The sequence below is a fragment of the Amblyomma americanum genome, chromosome 4 (assembly GCF_052857255.1).
Source record: "Amblyomma americanum isolate KBUSLIRL-KWMA chromosome 4, ASM5285725v1, whole genome shotgun sequence".
In the NCBI taxonomy this organism is placed as follows: domain Eukaryota; kingdom Metazoa; phylum Arthropoda; class Arachnida; order Ixodida; family Ixodidae; genus Amblyomma; species Amblyomma americanum.
Window position 1 is genome coordinate 167,439,260 of NC_135500.1, and position 19,359 is coordinate 167,458,618.

General features: G+C 47.0%; 1 protein-coding gene across 2 annotated transcripts in view; it reads right to left on the reverse strand.

The window, feature by feature from the left end:
• Positions 1 to 19,359, reverse strand: part of LOC144128641 (cell adhesion molecule Dscam1-like) — a 284,779-nt gene that overhangs the window by 41,409 nt on the left and 224,011 nt on the right. For both annotated transcript variants that reach the window (XM_077662190.1, XM_077662189.1), the window contains exons 5-9: positions 8,025 to 8,309; positions 6,178 to 6,447; positions 5,391 to 5,687; positions 3,958 to 4,068; positions 1,754 to 1,915 (exon numbers count right to left, since the gene is read on the reverse strand). In XM_077662190.1, the coding sequence (XP_077518316.1) occupies positions 1,754 to 1,915; positions 3,958 to 4,068; positions 5,391 to 5,687; positions 6,178 to 6,447; positions 8,025 to 8,309 (1,125 nt within the window). The remainder of the gene's footprint in view (positions 1 to 1,753; positions 1,916 to 3,957; positions 4,069 to 5,390; positions 5,688 to 6,177; positions 6,448 to 8,024; positions 8,310 to 19,359) is intronic.

The window sequence follows — 19,359 nt, forward strand, 5'->3', positions numbered from 1 at the left end:
TGTATTTGTTAACATGACAGTTACTCACGGAACTCGGAGGACTGTATCGAGGAAACTGCTGTGATTAGAGTACGCACGAGTGGAGCTTACACTTGCAAAGGAAAAAAAATTATAGCACTTTCTAAAATTATTCTTAATTCAAAAATGCGTAGCGATACCACTCTGGGAAGTCACCGTAGGTTTATATTGCTGCCATGCGACCGTAATCACGAGGAAGGTGGTAGTGGTTTATTTTTAAAAAAATATGAAGAAACGGAAGGAAAAGAATGTTGCCGGCCGCGGCAATTGTTAACTAATATTTTAAGCACCCTAGCTACAGCCGGCGGAGGTGAAAGGGAAAGAGAGAGGGTGGCGAGGAGAAGTATACAGGGGAGCGATAGCAAGAAAGGACAGGGAGAGCTTTGTACACTATTTACAAAATGCATAAAGCAATCAAGTTCGCGCCGCTCGCACGCTAATGTTCAGGCTCTGTTCTTTATATTTATAGGAAAGAAATATTTATAGTAAAGAAATAAACTGTTTATACAAAGCCGCGCGCACGTAGCATCCCATCTCGAACTAATCGCGCGCGCGCGGCACACTGCACGAGCGGCCGGGGTGGGGCGCCTGGCCGTGTACCGTCCGAGGTAGCACCCACAGAGCGTTCATGTCACGCGTGCACTACCTGGCGGAGAGCAAGCGGGAAGTCAAGCCCGCCAGCTCGATGAACGCGCAGAGGCTCACCATTGTTCTGTCGCGGGTGCGCACACTGCCCTGCGGTCACAGGAGCGCCTCGAGACTGTCCGGGATGATTCCCACCGCCCTGTATAGGCCGCGAGCATCTCGCGACGCGGCACTGCGGAAGCGGTGCAGCGAAGCAGCATGCACGTGGAAGTAATTGCAATTATTTTTGAAGCGATAGCTTCACTACTCCATGCAAAGCCGACGTCACCGGGCCGAGTAAGAGCCGTTAATGCGCATGCGCAGGGCAACAGGTGCGCCGTGCGTGACGTCAGAGTTGCGCCGCTGCCGACTCCGCAGCCTCGCTGCACGCGTTGCGCATGCGCAGTAGCTACAGGCCCAGTGCGCATGCGCGGTTGGCCAATATATGCGCGGCATTACTTGGCCACTTTACAAACAGAGGGTGCGAAGCGCTCGTTCTTCAGATGAACGATGGGTGGAGAAGCGGAAAGTCCGCGTGTATACTGCGACCGACATCAACTGCGACTGCGGGAAACCACGTGGACGGATCCCGAAGTTGTGGCGTGGTATAAGGCGAGTCGACAACGAGCCTAAGAAGCCAGGAATGCCAAGCGCGTGGCCGAGACGCCAGAACAGCGAGAGGAACGGCTGCCAAAACGACGCCGTCAAGAAGCGGAGAAACGACAGCGACAGGCCGCGAGCGAAGTCACGTCTTCTTCGGGTCAGCTGTACACACTAGGTTTAACCGGAGCTAAACCATCAGCATTTTTTTTTATAGATGCACGTACAGTCCACAATTGAAGACCCACCTAAACACAATGAGCCAAACCCAAAGGGATGCAAGGTGGCTGGTTCACGAACTGGCTGGTTTAATACATGATATGAAAGTGCCAGCGCTAAACCAGACGAAGATACCGAAACCCTGACAGCGCCAGACGGTGTCTCGGCGTGTCTGGCTTGTGTATGTTCGCGTGGAATCCTGCACTATCCGCCGATGCACAAAGAGCTGTGCTCATCCGCATCTGTGAAAAGAACCGACACCGTGTCACGTGTGCATAGCGGTGATTCCCACCTTTGACGCTGATGTAGACGGTGCTCTGAGCGCTGTGCCCTTCTTTGTCCTTGGCGACGCACGTGTAAGGCCCTTCGTCCGTAGCCCTCTCCATGTGGTAGACCTCGAGGGAACCGTTGTCATGCACCTTCTGCCGGTGGTTGTAGGGCAGCCGGACACCCGCTGGGATGGGCATCCGTTTCGTTTATTTTCCTTAAATACCACTTTCGGGATATTACATGAGGAGTGTAAAGTAGTCACCAAGGCTGAATACAAGTTATCAGGATGAGAGATGGCTTTAATGTTGGTGTTAAAAAGATGGTGGACAGATGAACAGGTGGCGGCAGCGACAGAGTGACCATGAAGCTTTCGCACTCGACTGTTTCATTACATGGCACTGCAGTCAAATAAAGGAATCAGTTTGCGTAATTTATGAAAGAAAAATGTAATCAAGAAGAATCTAGTGTAATGACTTTGGCCCGAAACTTTATTAGCAAAAAACAAAGGAATTTTAAAGGCTCTGGTTAACGTTCTTTCGGTGTCGCTAACTCGTTCTTTGGGGCCAGCTGTTATAATGGGTATTTTGAGAAGTTCCACAACATTATGTCACTAATCGTAAAGTTGCTGCTGTTGTGGTGCGCTGCAAACTTGGTCTTTTACGTTTACCTTCCACTAAACGTGTAGCCGTCTTAAGGCAGCCGTTTTCCAGGAAAAGTGAAAAAGAGAGAGCATAACTTAAACCAGCACTTGAGATAGAATTGGCTCGCTAGTACAATCACTACTGTTCATGAAATAAAGGTAACGCTGAGTTCTCGGTCCGAAACTTGTGAATTTTTTGTGTAAATTAAGATATAAGACAACGCTATCTAAGCACCCTATTTTCCGGTGTCTAGGAAAATTCAGGTTCAACAGGAAAACTAGGCCATTATTCTAATTATTGTGTGTAACATAAAATTTATGACGACCACTTTTTACTGCAAGCGGTGGTGTTCTCTCTTAACTTGATTGCGTTGAATGAGAATGCCGATGTAACCATTAAGTTCCAATTTGAGAACTAATTTACAACTTCCGGCATTTAATGCATACAATTTTCACGCAATGAAAAAAAAAATTGAACAAAGCGATCGACCGATTTCATGCAGAATTTGCATTTATAACATCACTGATTCATTGTTTCGGAGTCGTAACATCTTATATGCATTTTAGACATTTCTGATCACGTTTGTACTTTGCTGCAGTAGCCGCACTGTTATGACTGCCAAATATAATTAGAAATGGTTGTATGAACGTTGGACAAACATTTCACTTTAAAAGATGAGTGGCAAAGTTTTAGTTTCCCCGAGTCTGCGATGCACACAGCAAACGGATGCAAGAAGCGCCTTCGTATTCCAAGCACAGGCGTCAGGAGTGACCTAGTTTTTCTATCCAGTCGGCAGCGTGTTTTCATCTTTGTTTGAACACTGTCCGAATCAGACTAGTCTGACCGTTTGCCCGTACCGCGAGATAAAAAAAGAGAAGGTTTAAGTTTTTCTGCTTGTTTTCTCGCTTTACTACTACGGTTGACGTACAATAAAAAAATTGATCGTTTTACGCAGATCAGCGTTTTGGCCTTCGCTTTTGTAATTACGGCTTCACGCCTGCGTATGCAACCCCTTGAACTGCCCATTTGAACTCCTCTGCTCTGCTTGCTATTGCAGCCACAAACGAAGTAAGCGACTACACTTCCACGCTGCCTTGCTTTGCGCATCGGTGCTATTATAAAACGGCCCACACGTGATTGCTGCTCTCCCTACGAGAATGAGTTCCTTTGTCGAAGTGCGATCGCTGGGCTAAATAACCACGCCATTGTATTCGCCTTTACTTTTTGTTAGTTTCTGCCTTGCTACCATGCTCTGTGACACCTGAGAACAACCGTATCGTTTCTTTTTCCCTGCTACAGCCCGTATAAATATGTTTATTGTTTTTGAAGTTCTCCTAACCTATTTTACTGGATTGGTTTTGTTTTTCTAACCTAGGTGTTCAAGTGAATAGAAGCTGTCAGGTGATCGAAAAATCAGTTCTCCTGCACTATTTCTTTGGCACCATCCACTAAGGTGAGCCGAGTGCGAAATGTTTTAAAAATTGTATGCCTTGTTTTGATTAAGATGGCGATTGGTGCGACACAATGAACGCAGTGCTCGGGAAGCACAAAGTGTAGGCAGCAGTTCTGGTCAGAAATGCCATACCTCGCTCCCAGTTGATGGACTCGAGAGGGTATCCGGCCACGGGACATACTATGCTCAGAGTTTCGCCGGCGACAACCGTCAGGTTCCGCATCGACCTAACCACAGGTCGGCCTGCGTAGACATTTAGGATCAAATTAGATTGTGAACACACTAGAGTTTTGTTTGTTTACGCAAAACTCTCCCCAACAGAAAAACCACAAAATGACATCCACGCGGTATTTGATAAACCTATGCCATATATTCCGTAATTTATCGGGTTTTGTATTTGTCTGAGGCGAAATTACGCAAAAGGTGCGTGGAATTACGCAATAAAGAAATCAAGTATCTTTTTTTTTCGCACACTATGGTCGCTTATCGGCATGCAGTTTCAGCGGGATTGAAAGTTTCGTGCCCAGTTGAGGTCAGAATAATAAAAATGCAATATTCAGAGCTCTAAGTGAATGGATGTATATGTGATACATGCGCTCTTATTATGAACTGGGTTTTAATCGATGCTGCGCCGAGTACATTCTGCTGGCACAAAATCATGTTCGCAGTAAAACTGTGTGACAGGTTCTTCACCTGCTGCGGACGTTCGCTGCTGCAACTCAAATATTACCTGACGCTGCGATCTTCCCGTGTTTCCAATTACACGAGAAATCTATACATGCCTTAAATATCTGTCTTGGATGTCCCGGTTACAAGTAGCAAAAAGTAATTGCATACCTATCAGGAAACATATGCTCATTACCACCAGTGGAGCTGTTCACCTTCTAGCATCATGACTCGAAAGTGGATACACATTAGGAAGGCACTACGTAGAACACCGTGGGGGAAAGAGCACTCAGACGAATCTTGGAAAGAAGAAAGGGCACAAGTGACGAAAGTAAGGATGTCGCAATGAGCTTCTTTCAACCGGCACAGACGAAACAACAGAAAGAGCAACAAAACTTTTAATGGTGTACTCGTACATTAACCAAACAATGTGATTTCACTATCATGCAGAGTCGTCAAAGAAAGACCCGCGCATTTCTTGCCAGGATATTTCTTGTCAAATTTCTTGCCAGGGAGCCGCAAGATAGCTCCGAACATGCACCGAAATACCCCAGAAGCGCCGTTCTGTGAAACAGCTCTTGTTCCACGGGGAAAAGCTTTCTCGGACTGCAAGCTTTCGAAACCGGTGTGTACCGGCTGGGGACCGATACAACTCAAGAACGAAGCGGGTTTTCCCCGTCAAAGGACCCCCTTCCAGCCAATGGCGTCGGCCCATTTTCATGACCCTGTTAGGGTGACAATGCAGGGAGTGGAAGATGAAAGGACATGGTCCCCTCCCCGCACTGCCACGCTAGCAGGTTCATGAGAATCGGCCGACGGCATTGGCTGGAAGGGGGGTCCTTTGGCGGTAAATAGCCGCTTCGTTCTTGAGTTGTACGGGATTATAGCGGACAACGCACCTGGCACGTTGATCCTGGCCGCGTGGTGGAGCGTGCCGACGCCGTTGTTGGCGGTGCAGCGGTACTCGCCGCCGTCCTCGACCTGGACGAGCGAGAAGTTGAGGTAGCTGACCACGACGCCGAACTGCGTGACGTAGTCGCCGAAGCGCACGCGGTGCGTCTCCGGCACGGGCGCGTCATCCAGAGACCACGTGATCTGCGGCAGCGGGTTTCCGGACGCCGAACACTTGAGCGAAAGCCGCGTGCCCGCCTGCACCGTCTCACCGCCGAACGTCTCCTGGAACTGGGGCAGGTCCTCTGCGACGGAGCGAGAAAGGCGACCTCTGTTTCGGCCGGAGTCTTCGCCCCTCCCCGGGTTTCGCTGGCCATGGCCTTAAAGGCACGTAAACTTTGCATTTCCTAAAAATAGAACTCGGCCCTTCGACGCCGTGTATTGCCGCATCGCGGGTCGTAACTACGGGAACCTACGGAGACACCTTAATTGCCATAACAAGCCGAGACAGGGGATATGCACACAATTTACACAATGAGGCGAGATCTGTTGAGCGGCAAGACAGCAAGGCCTTAAGTCTTAAGATCAAAGAAGTCCAGAATCTGCTGTAACCCCAGCGGGTGATTAAGACGTAGACTCCAGCAGGAAGGACCACAAACAATGAGCAAACATTTAACTATTCTTTTAGCAAAACCCAGGATTCCTTTTCACACACCACCAATACGCTGTGCGCAGGAATACTCAGCTAATAATCGCACCCCAGGTGCTTTTAGCGTGCGTGAAAGTGTCGCTCACCTGCGAGTGCCAGTTCGAAGCTGGCCTGCACGGAGTCCACGTCGTTATGCACGAAGCACTGGTACATGCCCCTGTCCTCCTTGTGCACCGAGCGGATGTCCAGGGCGTCTGCCGAGAGCAGCGCCACCCTGTCGCTCAGGGCCAGAGTTCGCTGGTTGAAGCGCCACGTTATGCCGGCCACGGGGTGCCCCGACACCGAGCACCGGATGGTGATCGGCTGGCCCACGCGCACCTGCTGCCGCGCCGGCTGGATGTGCGCACCGAGTGGCTCTGCACAGTGGTCCGCCCGAGTTCACGCGATGAGCAAGCAGTTCGCTTGCACGAGCGCAATAAAGCACGGCTCTAGGGTCAGCCATCTTTGTGAGAGCACTAAGAAAGCGTCCGGGTCAAGCATGAAGCACTCGGGAAGGTGCTAAGAAGGTCCGAGAGGGGGCGAAAAATGCGTATTTTGAGTATTCATCTATTCGCACATACTGCCCCTTTGCCATTCAAGCATAAAATCTAACAGTGCTGAGGTGCACAACATATTATACAAAATGCGAAATAGTAGAAGCGAAATTGCTAACACTGTTCAGTAGCGATCAAAAACAAGGTGAGAAAGAAGGAACGCGTGTGGCCAAGCAAATAATTCTATTACATTCAATTGCGCGCGGAAAGAAAGGCGGTTTAGCAGGAACTGGGCAGGTCCCGACGACAGAAAGCCGGCAGGTGGAGATAATCGAGGAATTAATAACATCGACAACGGAACGAGCAGTGGGAACGTGAGCATATTGCATTCCTTATTCGATACTGTGCGAAGAAGAGAACTTGTTGGCACGGATCTGGATACATCCCCTCGAGACAAACACATCTGACGTAATAACTTCCAGACTCTTTACAGAACACTGAATAGAGTATTTTTTAAACTTCAGCGGTAAATTATTGGGTTCTTTTTTTCGAGTGCATTGGCTCCTGCAGCATCAATACCGAAGGTAGTCTATTGCGTATTGATTTAAATCCCATAATGCGAAAAGAAGAATATGAACGTCGTTTTCCGATTGAGTTAGAAGCAATACAATCGCATTTTGTAAGCTCAGGCACGCATTTTCATCGTACACGCTGAAACACTAGAGCCGAAACCTGTGCTCACGAGTTTCTGCTTTCTGCAGCCTAAATAATGATTTCCAGAGTATTAAACAAAATTCCCCGCACTTTTACCCTTGTGGTAATGAGAGCTGCAGCGATAGATATAAGATAAGTGTTGATGCCAGTCGAAGTGTTTAGTAACTGTGGGCACGGTTGGAGGATGTATGCTGATTTTATGTTGTTATACTCGCATTAGCGTGAAGGGTAAGATTTAGTGTTTGCAGTGAGCCTTCTGAGACTGTTTAAGAAGCCGGGCACAGTGACCAGTCACGGGGTGTGGGCGGAGAAGTAGCGGTACAGAGGTGTAGAGTAAGCGTGTGTCCCGCGTGAGACCATGCGCTACACACAGCCAATCACATCTGTCCATGTATCCATATAAGCAGGGCATCCGGCGTGACAGGCGGAGCGAAGGAGAGGAGCGAGAGGAAGAGGCGGAAACCGTGGACGGCGCCGCCACCGCTGACATGATTTTCGCCGAACATTACCCATACAGCTGTCGCTGTAAGAATAGAAAAAGCTGCGTGTTACAGGTAGTACTAAAGTAAAGCTACAGCAGGAGGCTGCAAGGCTTGCTGCAGGTATACTGCATACAAACCTAACCTCCCTGTTTCATTTCAGCGGTAAAGTACGCTAATTCAGTCTTAGGCTTCTACCTGAAGCGTGCGCAGCTCCAACACGAGCAGCGTGTAAGTGATGGGCGTCCAAGCTACATGTGTGCATACCTGTGACGACGAGCTCGGTGGTGACGCGGTCCTCCCCGGCGCTGTTGTTGGCCACACAGGTGTATTTGCCGGCGTCGCCGACGGCCGCCTTGCGCACGAACAGGACGCCGTCGACGAGCGAGGTTCGCTGGTCGAGGAACACCAGGCCGCCGTCCTCGCGGTACCAGCGGTACTGGGGAGGCGGCGAGCCGTGCGCCGCGCACGGCAGCGACACGGCGTCCCCGACCGAAGCCGTGATCTTCTGCCGGGAATGGATTATCCGTGGAGGCACGCCAGTGTGCGTCTCTGCGAAGAGAGAGGTAATATCGCAAATTAAATATGTATATTCAAATTGAAGTGTGACTGTATATATATATATATATATATATATATATATATATATATATATATATATATATATATATATATATTCAGGACTGTCCTGAAGAAGACCGCACCGCGGTCGAAACGTTGAAAAATAAAAGTGTCTTTGTAGAAGTGCCCACTTCTCTTAAATCTTTACTCTGCGGAGCCAACGCAACCTACGTTCGTAACATATATATATATATATATATATATATATATATATATATATATATATATATATATATATATATATATATATATATATATATATATATATAGCGCCACCATCATCGGCTGCTTTTGCAAGCAAGCTGAGGGTACATCAAGACAGTTTTTTTTTTTCGGATGGATCTCTGAGGCTAGGAAACATTTCCGTTAAGTTCCAAACAGTGATCACAGATTCCTTTTGAGGCTTAACGCCGATGCATGGACAAAGTGGAGGGAAAATAAGGTTGCGTGTATAAATGCAGTCTTCTCAGCGATTAATGCTTTTTTTTGTCGCCGAAAAAACTATTAACATAGCGAGAAAGGCCGTAAAAACGATTTTCGCTACGAACGAAAATTAGGTGCATTTTTCCTAAGTGTACTTTTGAACACCATTACCGCTGCCGTAAACGGTCCGTAAAGAAAAGCGTTGCTCCTGCAAAGAAAAGAAAAAAAAATAGTCCTGCCACTACTTACCAGTATATCGACTATGCCACTATTGCTGAGTTTACCGCTAGTGGTCGAAAAGGTTATCAAGCGTCACGAACAAGAAACCGCGCGAAAAAAAAAGGATAGTGGAACGGGGCCGAAACACGCGCGCGCAGTAACAACCGAATGAATACCGAGCTGCCAGAGCGAGCATGTAACAAAGGATGCTGCATGACATGAAAGAAAACACATCACCCTATTTTTTCGCGCAATCTCTTGTTCGTGAAACTATGTACTAACCGGTCCAAATAGCTACACTTTTTAAACAATGTAGGGGCTTCCTCCAATTCTTAATGGTTCCAAGTTCTTAACCGGGGCCATCCTTTTTCAATTCGTAATATTTCAACGTCAGGATAGATAGCTGATGAACAGTGCCCCTATCCCCTCACCAGCAGTGGTGTCAAAGCCGGAGCTGACCGCTGGCAAAGGGGCGAAATAATGGAACGGGGAAATGAGCCGTTACAATACGCGGCTGCAGGATTAGCGACCATTACGAGCAACAATCTTTCGCCTGCCGGTCGGTAAATGGCAAGACCGCACTTATCAAATAAAGTATACAAGCGTTGCAACATAAATGAGGCTCACAAGTCACTTCAAGGTGATGTCTTTATGTCTTGTCGACTATGTTCGCAGCCTATCCTTTGCATCATCTGCGTGTATTCTCTAGTACTGCGCTCGCTTAGGCCAGTTAGTGCAATTTATGACACAGCAACAAAAAAATCTCCGGCACGGGAGCAAAAGAACAAGATGATTTTTTTTATTGTAAACCTCTGTTTAGCTCATACCTCTTGGGAGCTACTCATCAGACTGCAGAAGATGAATTTGTCTTCTTGTCCGTGCTCTTGAATGCTTTTTTTACCTTCTGCTGTCGCCTCGTACCCGTGCTGTCTTCTTAATCAGCACTGCGTTATTGTGTTACGTAAGTAGCCACCTTGCATAGATAAATTTCAGGATCTTATCTGTTCTTAAATAGAGTCAGAATTCTTGTTTGAACTTGACGCTGCAGCAGCGAGCGTATGTTTTACGGTCAGGGCTGTTGTTTGATTAATGCATACGTTTCTTTTTTTCTCTTGTTTACATCCTGTTTAGATGCCTTCGTCATGCGTCAGAAAGCCATGTGTAGGTTGTGAATTGCACGTGCTAACCCTTTCTTCTTTTCGGCTGCCTATAGCACTGTCTAAAAGTTCCCTTCGAATAAAATTCGCCTGTAGAAAAGCTTCAACTCAGGGAGCCACTGATGTCCTGACCTTTTTGGGTGTTCACTTTGTATGACGATGGACGAGTCTTACTTCAAGAGATAAACGTGCTGTTCTCGCTATCTTCGCGAAAGTAGTAATGAAAGCCTGGGAACACATTTTTTTCTACGGAATAAAGCAAGCCTAAGGTGTTAGACCGATTCTTCACAGGACGTTTACGGCATTTTTTGTGCTCCCTGCGGTCAGAGCTCCTGGTCAGAGCTCCTGATTATTACTTGGACGCTAGCCTGCAATTAACGATGCTACGATTCAACGGATAACACCTTTAGGTGACCTGTGGCTGATTCCGCAGACGGTGACGGTAATAATAATTCGGCAACAAATGGATTAAGACAACAAATGAATTAATTGGAGCTAGACTAGTTCAGTTACGGGTTCCCGCAGAGCCCACGTGTCTGCGTGTGCGCCCAGAACATTACCCGCAAAAAAGCAACGAACCACTGCTTCGGGTAGCTTTACTGTAAGAGCTGAAAGCGAACACGTGTACACAACCATGTCTTTCGTTAGGCACGTGTCAGAGATTTCAAAAGATCAGCAATGTTTTAAAGGTAGTTGGCTGTTCCACTCCGAAGGGCCCATATTTCGGAGAACACCGGTTAAGAGCCCTGCAACCTATACTTACCCAAGCATGGGTCTAGTAATTAATGACTCGCCGTCTTTTGCACTCTTGCACTTAATGCAAGTATTGAGAAACTTTGCGATTTTCTCTAAGCGAAAATTTGGCTTATATGCATCGCGCGTCTGCTTTTTCGAGCTGAATTTTTTGGTGGCGTAGCTGTTAAACAAAGTGGCTTAATTTACTAAAACTGTTGCAGTACTGAACAAAAGCTGAAGGAAAAAAAGAAAGAACAAAACAACGAAAAGAAGGAAAGAGAGAAGGAAAAACAAAAGAAGGAAAGAAGGGAGGAAATAAACAACGAAAAATAATGGCCCATGCTCTAGTACGCAACAATGTGAGAGCTCTAACAGTTGAGCGCACAAGCGCACGTGGTATTAGTTGCCGTACTTCATAGGTTGTGCAAGAATGATAATGCGTGTTCAGAATGTGCTCTTTTCCCTCTTTTGTCAGACAAGTGCAGTGTCACATTTCATTCCGCCTCAGCGCGCTTTGCGAAGACGATTATAACTAAGACTTCACGTAATAAGACCTCTGCGTTGTTTAAGGAGATTACACGAAGTCTTTGACCCAGGCATCGCTATAGTTCGTCCTTTTCTCTGCGCTAAGGACGATAATCTATATGCAAGCTGCACGCCGTTGAAGCGAAATTAAGATGTCTCCCGAAAATAATCTTTAAAATTGGTTTTTATTTTTCCGAGAACGGCCAGAGTAGTATATTTTCAGTTTCAGGTGAACAAAGAGTATTTTTTTTTTACTTCTGAAGAGAGTTTCAAATCACGTCTCCTCGTTCCGATCCCCAGCTTAAAATTTCTGCAGTGAGTAAGATTAAACTAATTTGTTTCTTTTATTATTGTAGGCATCCTCGAAAGTCGCTTTAGCATTGCTGATGTATTTCAGAGAGTTCTGAGGCAGCTATGTCGATAAGCTGTAATTCTTTATTTGCTTTTTATTCTTTCTGCTCATTTATTCCATCGTAGAACTTGAAGAAGAGCCCGTCTGGGTGACATCGTGAATGACATTTAAAACTATATTTAGATGCCGCTTTCATTTTATAGCAAAGCGGTGGAAACCTCTGAAGATACAATAGGGACCAAATCGCAACCATAATCTTGGAGCACTATGCAGTATTTCTGCTGGTAGCCGAAGTACTGCTGCATAATTCACCCTTCTCTAATCAGCGAATTTGCTAAGCTTATCTCAATTTGAACGTTTCTGCGAGGGTTTAATCAGCAGAAGTACTTTTTTCTTGCCTTTAGTGCTACCAGACATTATATTACCGCTACGACAACGGTAAGTCGAGCGGGTGATTTGTGTTTGTATTACATCCGTCTCTCGAAAAAAGGTAAGGAAAAACCTCGGTTGTCGTGCTCACATTCTCAGGACAATTTCGAGATTCATGTCTTAGTATTACAATTGGTAGAAGAGTATAAAGGTCTAGAGTGTCTCCGTGTCTGTCCTTCGGATGTGGAAGCGGAGTTTCGTTACAGCTTTTTCACACGGCTGTTCTCACTTCCGCTTTATGCAAATGCAATATTTCTGTTTCGCTCTGACTGTATGCCTGTATTTTCCCTCGCTGTATCGAATACTTTATTTTTGGCGTAAGCATCATTTGAAGATAAACCCAGCCATAGCTAGCAACACTTCTAATGCTGGGCAGCCTTTATAGCCAGTTAAAAAAAAAAACAGTCCTTTTATCACAAATCTTGTTTGACCTCGAATTCTTTCGACATGGATTGCCGAAGCTTGCTTGACCTTTACTACAAGCTGGTTTGGAATTTGCTCACGCCGTCTTTAAGCGGCTGCTGCTGACAGTTTTTCTGCTGCTATTTTTGCTTGTGTTTCACTCCCTTACTCTTTGTCCTCCTCTTACACTGGCATCAAAAAACGCTTTTTTTGGCCACCTTTCTTCCACGCACATTGACCTGACCTTACATAATTTACAACAGCGCAGCAAACACGAACAGAAGGCAAACTTAGACAAGTGTTGACTTCAGCTGAGAATATTCGTGCCGTATATTCCCTTCCTGTAATAAAGCTCAAATCAAGTCAGCCCTTGTATTGCTAAGTCTCCCTTCTGTGAGTGTTGGCTGCGCTGTTGTGAATCATGAATGCATACCAATTTGCCCAACTTTCTTTTCTGACTGTTGACCTAACACACCTCTCTCGTACTTGTTTTTTTCTGAAAACGGGTGTGTTTAAGAAAAAAATTGGAGCATGCTTAAGCTCCGTCTGTAAGAGTGGAACGCGACAGCGTGTTGCAGCATTGTTCTCGACAAACCCGATGCCACGAACGCTAGCATAGCTTCCGCGCCGAACGAACGGGCAGCAAGCCTCAAGCTTCGTGGTGAACGCGCTTTGAATGTGCGCTGCGTTGTTCGCCGCTCACCGCGTGCCCGCACGGCCCCACTGCGCCCGAACGAGACGAGCGGGAGGCGCTGCCGTCGCGCGCTATTTCTTGGAGCAGTGGCGTACATTGCGAGGAGGAGGAGGAGTGCGAGGAGGAGGATTTTCCGCTCATGGCCAGCGCTGCCGACGCCGACACCGGCTTTTCTGCTACACAAGCTTTGTAACGCTGTCGCGTTAAAAACACGCTTCACAAGCTAACACACGTCTTTTTTTGTGTTTGCTTTTTCTCACAACGCGCTTGTTTAACAAAAAAGCACGCTTTACAAACCTAACGCGCGTCTTTTGTATTTGCTTTTTTATCATTGCGCGCGTGTTTAACAGAAAAGCACGCTTTGCAAAACTGGTGATGATGAATTTTTATGGCGCAAAGGCAGGTTTGGTCAAAGAGCGCCATGGCACAAGGTAGTTTTCATTACACAAGATGGGGTCAAAGACCCACTTCCCAAGCATTTCACGCCAAATAAGCCGAGCCCCAGGTAGGGGAAGCTTGTACCCTTTTCATCATCGGTGGGTACCCGGCGGCACTCCGGATCGCACCCCGCACCGCTCGCATGCGAGGTGGATGCTCAAACGACAAGGCCACCACTTTGGTCACGTTTACTAAGCTAACACACGTATTTTGCATTCACTTTTTCTCATAACGCCCATGTTTGCTAGAAAAGCACGGTCTACAAAGCGAACTCACGTCTGTTGTATTTGAGCCTTTTCATGAGGCGCTTGTCTAACAAAAAAGCACGCTATACAAAGCTAACACACGTCTTTTGTGTTTGCTTTTTCTCGAAACGCGCTTGCTTACCAGAAAAACACGCTATACATGGCTAAACATGTCTTTTACCTCTGCTTTTTCTTATAACGCGCTTGTTTAGAAGAAAAGCATGGTTTACAACGCAAATAACTTATAACTACCTACATGCCTATCTATCTGCCTGGGAAGGAATGAGATGATATATCAAGGACGGAGTGATATTTCACTCCTATTTGATATTTCACTCCTATTTTTTCATGAATTCGGGAGGGGGAGTCTTGTGTTAAGTACATTACCAAATCAATTAAAAAAAACTTAGCAAGCGGGGCGAAATAGGCGCAACACAATGTATTAAGCACTTGCTCGTTATCTACTAGTAACAGGGCAGCAAGTTTCAGTTCCCCTCAGACCAGAGCACGGCTGCTGGAAAGTCCTGCGAACGCAACAACGCAACAAGCTTGTAAAGTGCAGGATACCAACTGAGAGCACTCCGAAAAAATTGATCTGGGATTCACAAAACACGCAGTTGCCGATTTCACTGAAGCTACTCCACGGTGTTTTAGGTGCCAACGGTTTGGGCACGTGGCCAAAGTTTGCACAAATGATCGACGCTGTACGACCACAACTTTAAAACATGCCAGGCCGATTTTGCTTGCGCCAATTGCGGTGGTGTTCATCCAGCGAGTTTCGGAGGCTGCCCCTTCCATGTGAGCTCTCTGCACCGTCGAATATCCTTTATTGCTGGTTCCAAAACCCAACCGACTGAGACGCCTGTCCCAGGATTAGGCGAGTTCCCAGTGTTGGAGTCTGATGTTGTTGCGTTACCGAGCAATGTCCCTAGGAAACCTGAGTCCAGCAAGACGCCAAGGTCCATTGCGTGCGAGTCGGTTGTTCGACCTCCAGCAAAAAGTGTCCATGTTCCTAAGCGACCGGATCACAGCCAGACTCGACGGCAAGGGGGACTCTCATATGAACAAGTGACAAAAAAAAAAACCAGCTACTGCGGCCAAGAGTGTGTCCCCGTCGGCATCTTTTGTGCGATGTTGTGAGTGAGTAGGTTGCGCAAAATAAGGAGCTCAAAAATCAAGGTGTGTCTGACCTTCTTCATGTTTTGTTTGGGGCTCTGCGTTCGCATGTTCCAGCGATGGCGCCTGGTAACCTGAAGAACTTCCTACAGCTGGTGCTTTCTTTTGAGTCCCTAATTACCACCTTCGCAGCGAACTTACTTACGATCTAATATGGATGGGGTTAAACCTCGTCGATCTAATATTCACCGAAAAGTGCCGTTTATATTGCAATGGAACTACTTTGGGATTTTAAGTCGGTTAGCTGAACTAAAACTATTCCTGAAAGAGACTTGTGTTCCAGTATTGGCCCTGTCAGAAGCTGGCCTGCCAAGCGGGACGTATTTGACTGGATATGTCGCTCATAAAAACTGCAGCATAAAGTCATTTCCTGCAGGAAGTGCCGCGCTTTACATAAGAAAGGAAAATCCACATGTTTCTCTAAGCGTTGCCGATCTTTGCACGGATGGCAATGAGGTAGTGGCTGTGAGGATACAGCTCGGCTTTCGAACCCTTTCTATTGCATCCGTGTACGTGTCCCTGCGGAAGAAGGTAGCATTGGATTTGTTTCTACAGCAGCTCGGCGACCGCTGCCCAGCTCCTCGAATCATCTGCGGTGATTTAAACGCCCATCATGCCACCTGGGGTGACAGGAACACGGATTCCCGTGGACGCAAACTCGTAGACGTTATTGACAGTTTGGACCTGTGTGTTGCCAATGACGGAAGCCCCACTTTCTTCCGGCCTCCAGCCCCAGCGACAGCTATAGACCTGACACTGCATTCACCTGACGTCCGCGTGAGGTGGTCAACAGCGCCTGACCGCATGGGGAGTGATCACTATCCGATTCTTATGTTTGCTGCCGACTTTCGTATGCGTGGTCCTCATCAGCAATGTGGTCAACTGGGACAAGTACAGAGAGCACCTAGAATGCGTTTCTGGTGATGTTATTGACAAAATGATTTCTAGTAAGCTGGCAGCAGCTACGGCGGTCAAGTTACGTGATCATTTTCCGGCTCCATATTTAAAACTCAGGAACCTTTGCGCAGCGAGAAGAAGGGTGGAGCGCCAACTCATGCGGAAGAAGGACGACAGGGAATTGCAGACGACCTTCAATAGGCTGAATTCTGCCATTCGACGGCACACGAACAAGCTCTGCAGGTCGCAATGGGCCTCATTTTGCGCTAGTTTGACTGTGTTCTCACCGATGACGAGAATATAGTGTGTTATTGGCAGCCTTGCTTTAGAATCTCACCCTTCGAAGCCTTTTGAAGCTCTTGCAATACGCAAGGAGAAACCTATTGCGTGCTTGGCAGAGGAATTTGCAGACGCACACTTATGTGCTAATTCTGGAATGGATATATATTCACCACCTGCTTCCTCCAGGTATATCATGAACGTCCCGTTCACGCTTCGTGAGCTCCAGACTGCGCTCAGTGGCCTGCGGCGCCGGTGTGCACCAGGTCCCGACGGAATTACCAATCAAATGCTGAATAATCTGCCCTTGGAACTCAGGAAGGAGCTCCTCAAATTCATCAATCGAGTTTGGGAGGCTAGCGATGTTCCTCTGTCATGGAAGATAGCACATGTAGTTCCAGCACTGAAGCCTGGGAAAGACATGACGGACCTTGCCTCGTATCGCCCTGTGTCATTGACCTCCTGTGTAGTTTAGTTGATGAAGAAGCTGGTAAATGAACACTTATGGTGATGGCTTGAGGATACCAAGGCACCGCCAACATGTATGACAGGATTTCGCCGAGGTCTTAGTGCCCAAGATAACGTCTTAGACTTGGTCAGTCATATTGAACACCAGATAGCTTACGGCCTTTCTACCTTAGTCATTTTTCTTGATGTTGCGAAAGCTTACGACAGCGTGCTTCAGAGCTCAATTCTAAACAGTTTGCAAGACGTGGGCATACAGGGCCATATGTTAAGATTCATTTACAAGTTTATAAGTGATCGCGCGGTTCGTGTACGGTTAGGGAGTACGTTAAGCACCGAAAGGGTTCTATCACAAGGTGTGCCTCAAGGAAGTGCTCTTTCCCCCACGCTCTTTAACGTCATAATGGCTGGCCTTTCCGATTCGTTGAAAAAGAGTTGCATGCAAGTGCGTATGTCACTTTATGCTGACGACATCCGTATTTGGATTACTGGCTACCAACACAAGCGATTAGCCCTGATAGCTCGACAGGCTCTACTTTCGGCGCAAGCTTACTTTCAAGGTGTGGGGTTGTCTCTGTCAGTGGAAAAATCCGGCTTTATTCTGTTTCCAGGTGTAGGTAGACGTCAAGCGCGATTGAAGATAGACCTCGGTCACTCTTGCATCCGTCAATTCAACCACACGCGTTTCCTGGGCGTCATTATTGACACCCGTCTACAGTGGCGAAAAGCTGTCGACGAGATTGTTTCATCTATACCTTCGCGTCTCAATGTCATCCGTAGAATCGCACGTGAGCAACGGGGAAACCATAGTTCTTTAATGGTCGAACTTTATGAAGCGCTGGTGGTCAGTCGCATAACGTATCAATTACCTTTAATTTCCCCTCGGAATCACAGCTTGAACGTCTCGAAGTTGTCCACAGAAAGAACCTAAGAAGAGCAGTTAGAGTTCCTCAGGCGGCTGCGAATGAGGCAGTACTTCATGAGTCTCTATCGAAACCTTGTCGCTTCTCAGTGACTACTAATGCATCTTGGCCGCCTAGGAGAGACGGTAACTGGGCGATCCCTTCTCCAGCGGCTCTGCAAGAGATATGAGTCGAAGGCCTACTTGGTACTTAATACTCTCAGTTCTTAAGGCCTTAATGTCCGAAGGCAAAGGAAACGGTTGAAGCCCCCTTTGTATTTTCCGACCCTCGACTGTAAGGTCACAATTCCCAATGTGAGCGCAAACCGCAGCTCTCCTTTGGCAGGAACGCGTTCGCTCGTACTTAAACATTTGGAAGCAGAGCATGCCCGCCATCTTCAAATTTTCAAGGATGATTTTCAAATTTTCACGGATGGACAAGGTCAAACAAGCTAGCGCAGCGGCTTTTTACATTCCTTCTTTGGACTGTAAGTGGTCTGTACGCTTTACTGCTGTCGTATTCTCCACAACGGCCGAAAGTGTTGCTATTGAGCCGGCTTTACGGAAGTTAGGGTCTTGTCCGGCTCAACCTGTTGTCATCAAAACTTATTCAAAATCTGCCCTTCAGAAGTTAGAGCGCGGATTCCCTACTGACGCCTTGTCTCTAAGCTCTCTGCGCTTGGTGCAGAATCTGCACAGCACAGGCTTTACTCTACATTTCCAATGGGTGCCCTCTCACATAGGAGTCAACGACAGTGAGGTGGCAGAAAATCTCACCCATAAAGCTCTGTCAAGGAATTCATCCAAAAAAGTACCTCAAGATGGAAAAAGTCTCTACAGGAAAACGGTGCTCGGTCATTTCAGTACCCTGTGGAGTGTGTCCCACAAGCCATGCGTGACCAAGGGACTGAGAAGATCCCAGGCGACTCTACTACATCGAATTCGCACGGCCTCTGCTCGCACTCCTGCCTGGATGCATACGACGGGCATAGCATCGTCTCCGCTATGTTCTTTATGTGGTGTGTGCAGGGATATGGAGCATTATATTATGTACTGCCCAGAGTACAACGCGGAAAGGTATGTTATGTTCGCTTCCTTTAAGAAGACAGGAACCCGTTACAGTACAGTTCAGGACATTGTCGACCCGATTGGAAACCAGACATTCATAAGGGAGGCTGCACGTTTTCTTTTAACATTTCTACAGGACACTGATCTTGTTTCTAAATGGTGACAGCAGGAACGGACTATGGCCTCCTGTGATTGAATGTGTGCGTAGATGGTGTCTTCTAAAGTGGACTACGTTATACTGCGAGTGAATGTGTGTATTGATTGTGGCACTACAATGGACTATGTTCTACTGTGACTGAATATGTGCATAGATGGTGACTTCTGGAGTGGACTGTGATGTGGACTATGATGTGGACTGTGTGGAGCGATTGCATAGATGGTGACTGCGGGAGAGGAATGTGTGCTATTATAAGAGACTGTGTGCATAGCGGGGTAGATGCGACAGGTTTTAGGACATTATTAACATAGAAGGGACGCTACGGTGGAGCAATTGACGGCAGAATAAGCAAGGCTAGTCCCACCAGTAGCATTCAACACCTCAACTCAACTCGACTCTGCAGCGCTTCATCCTTTTCC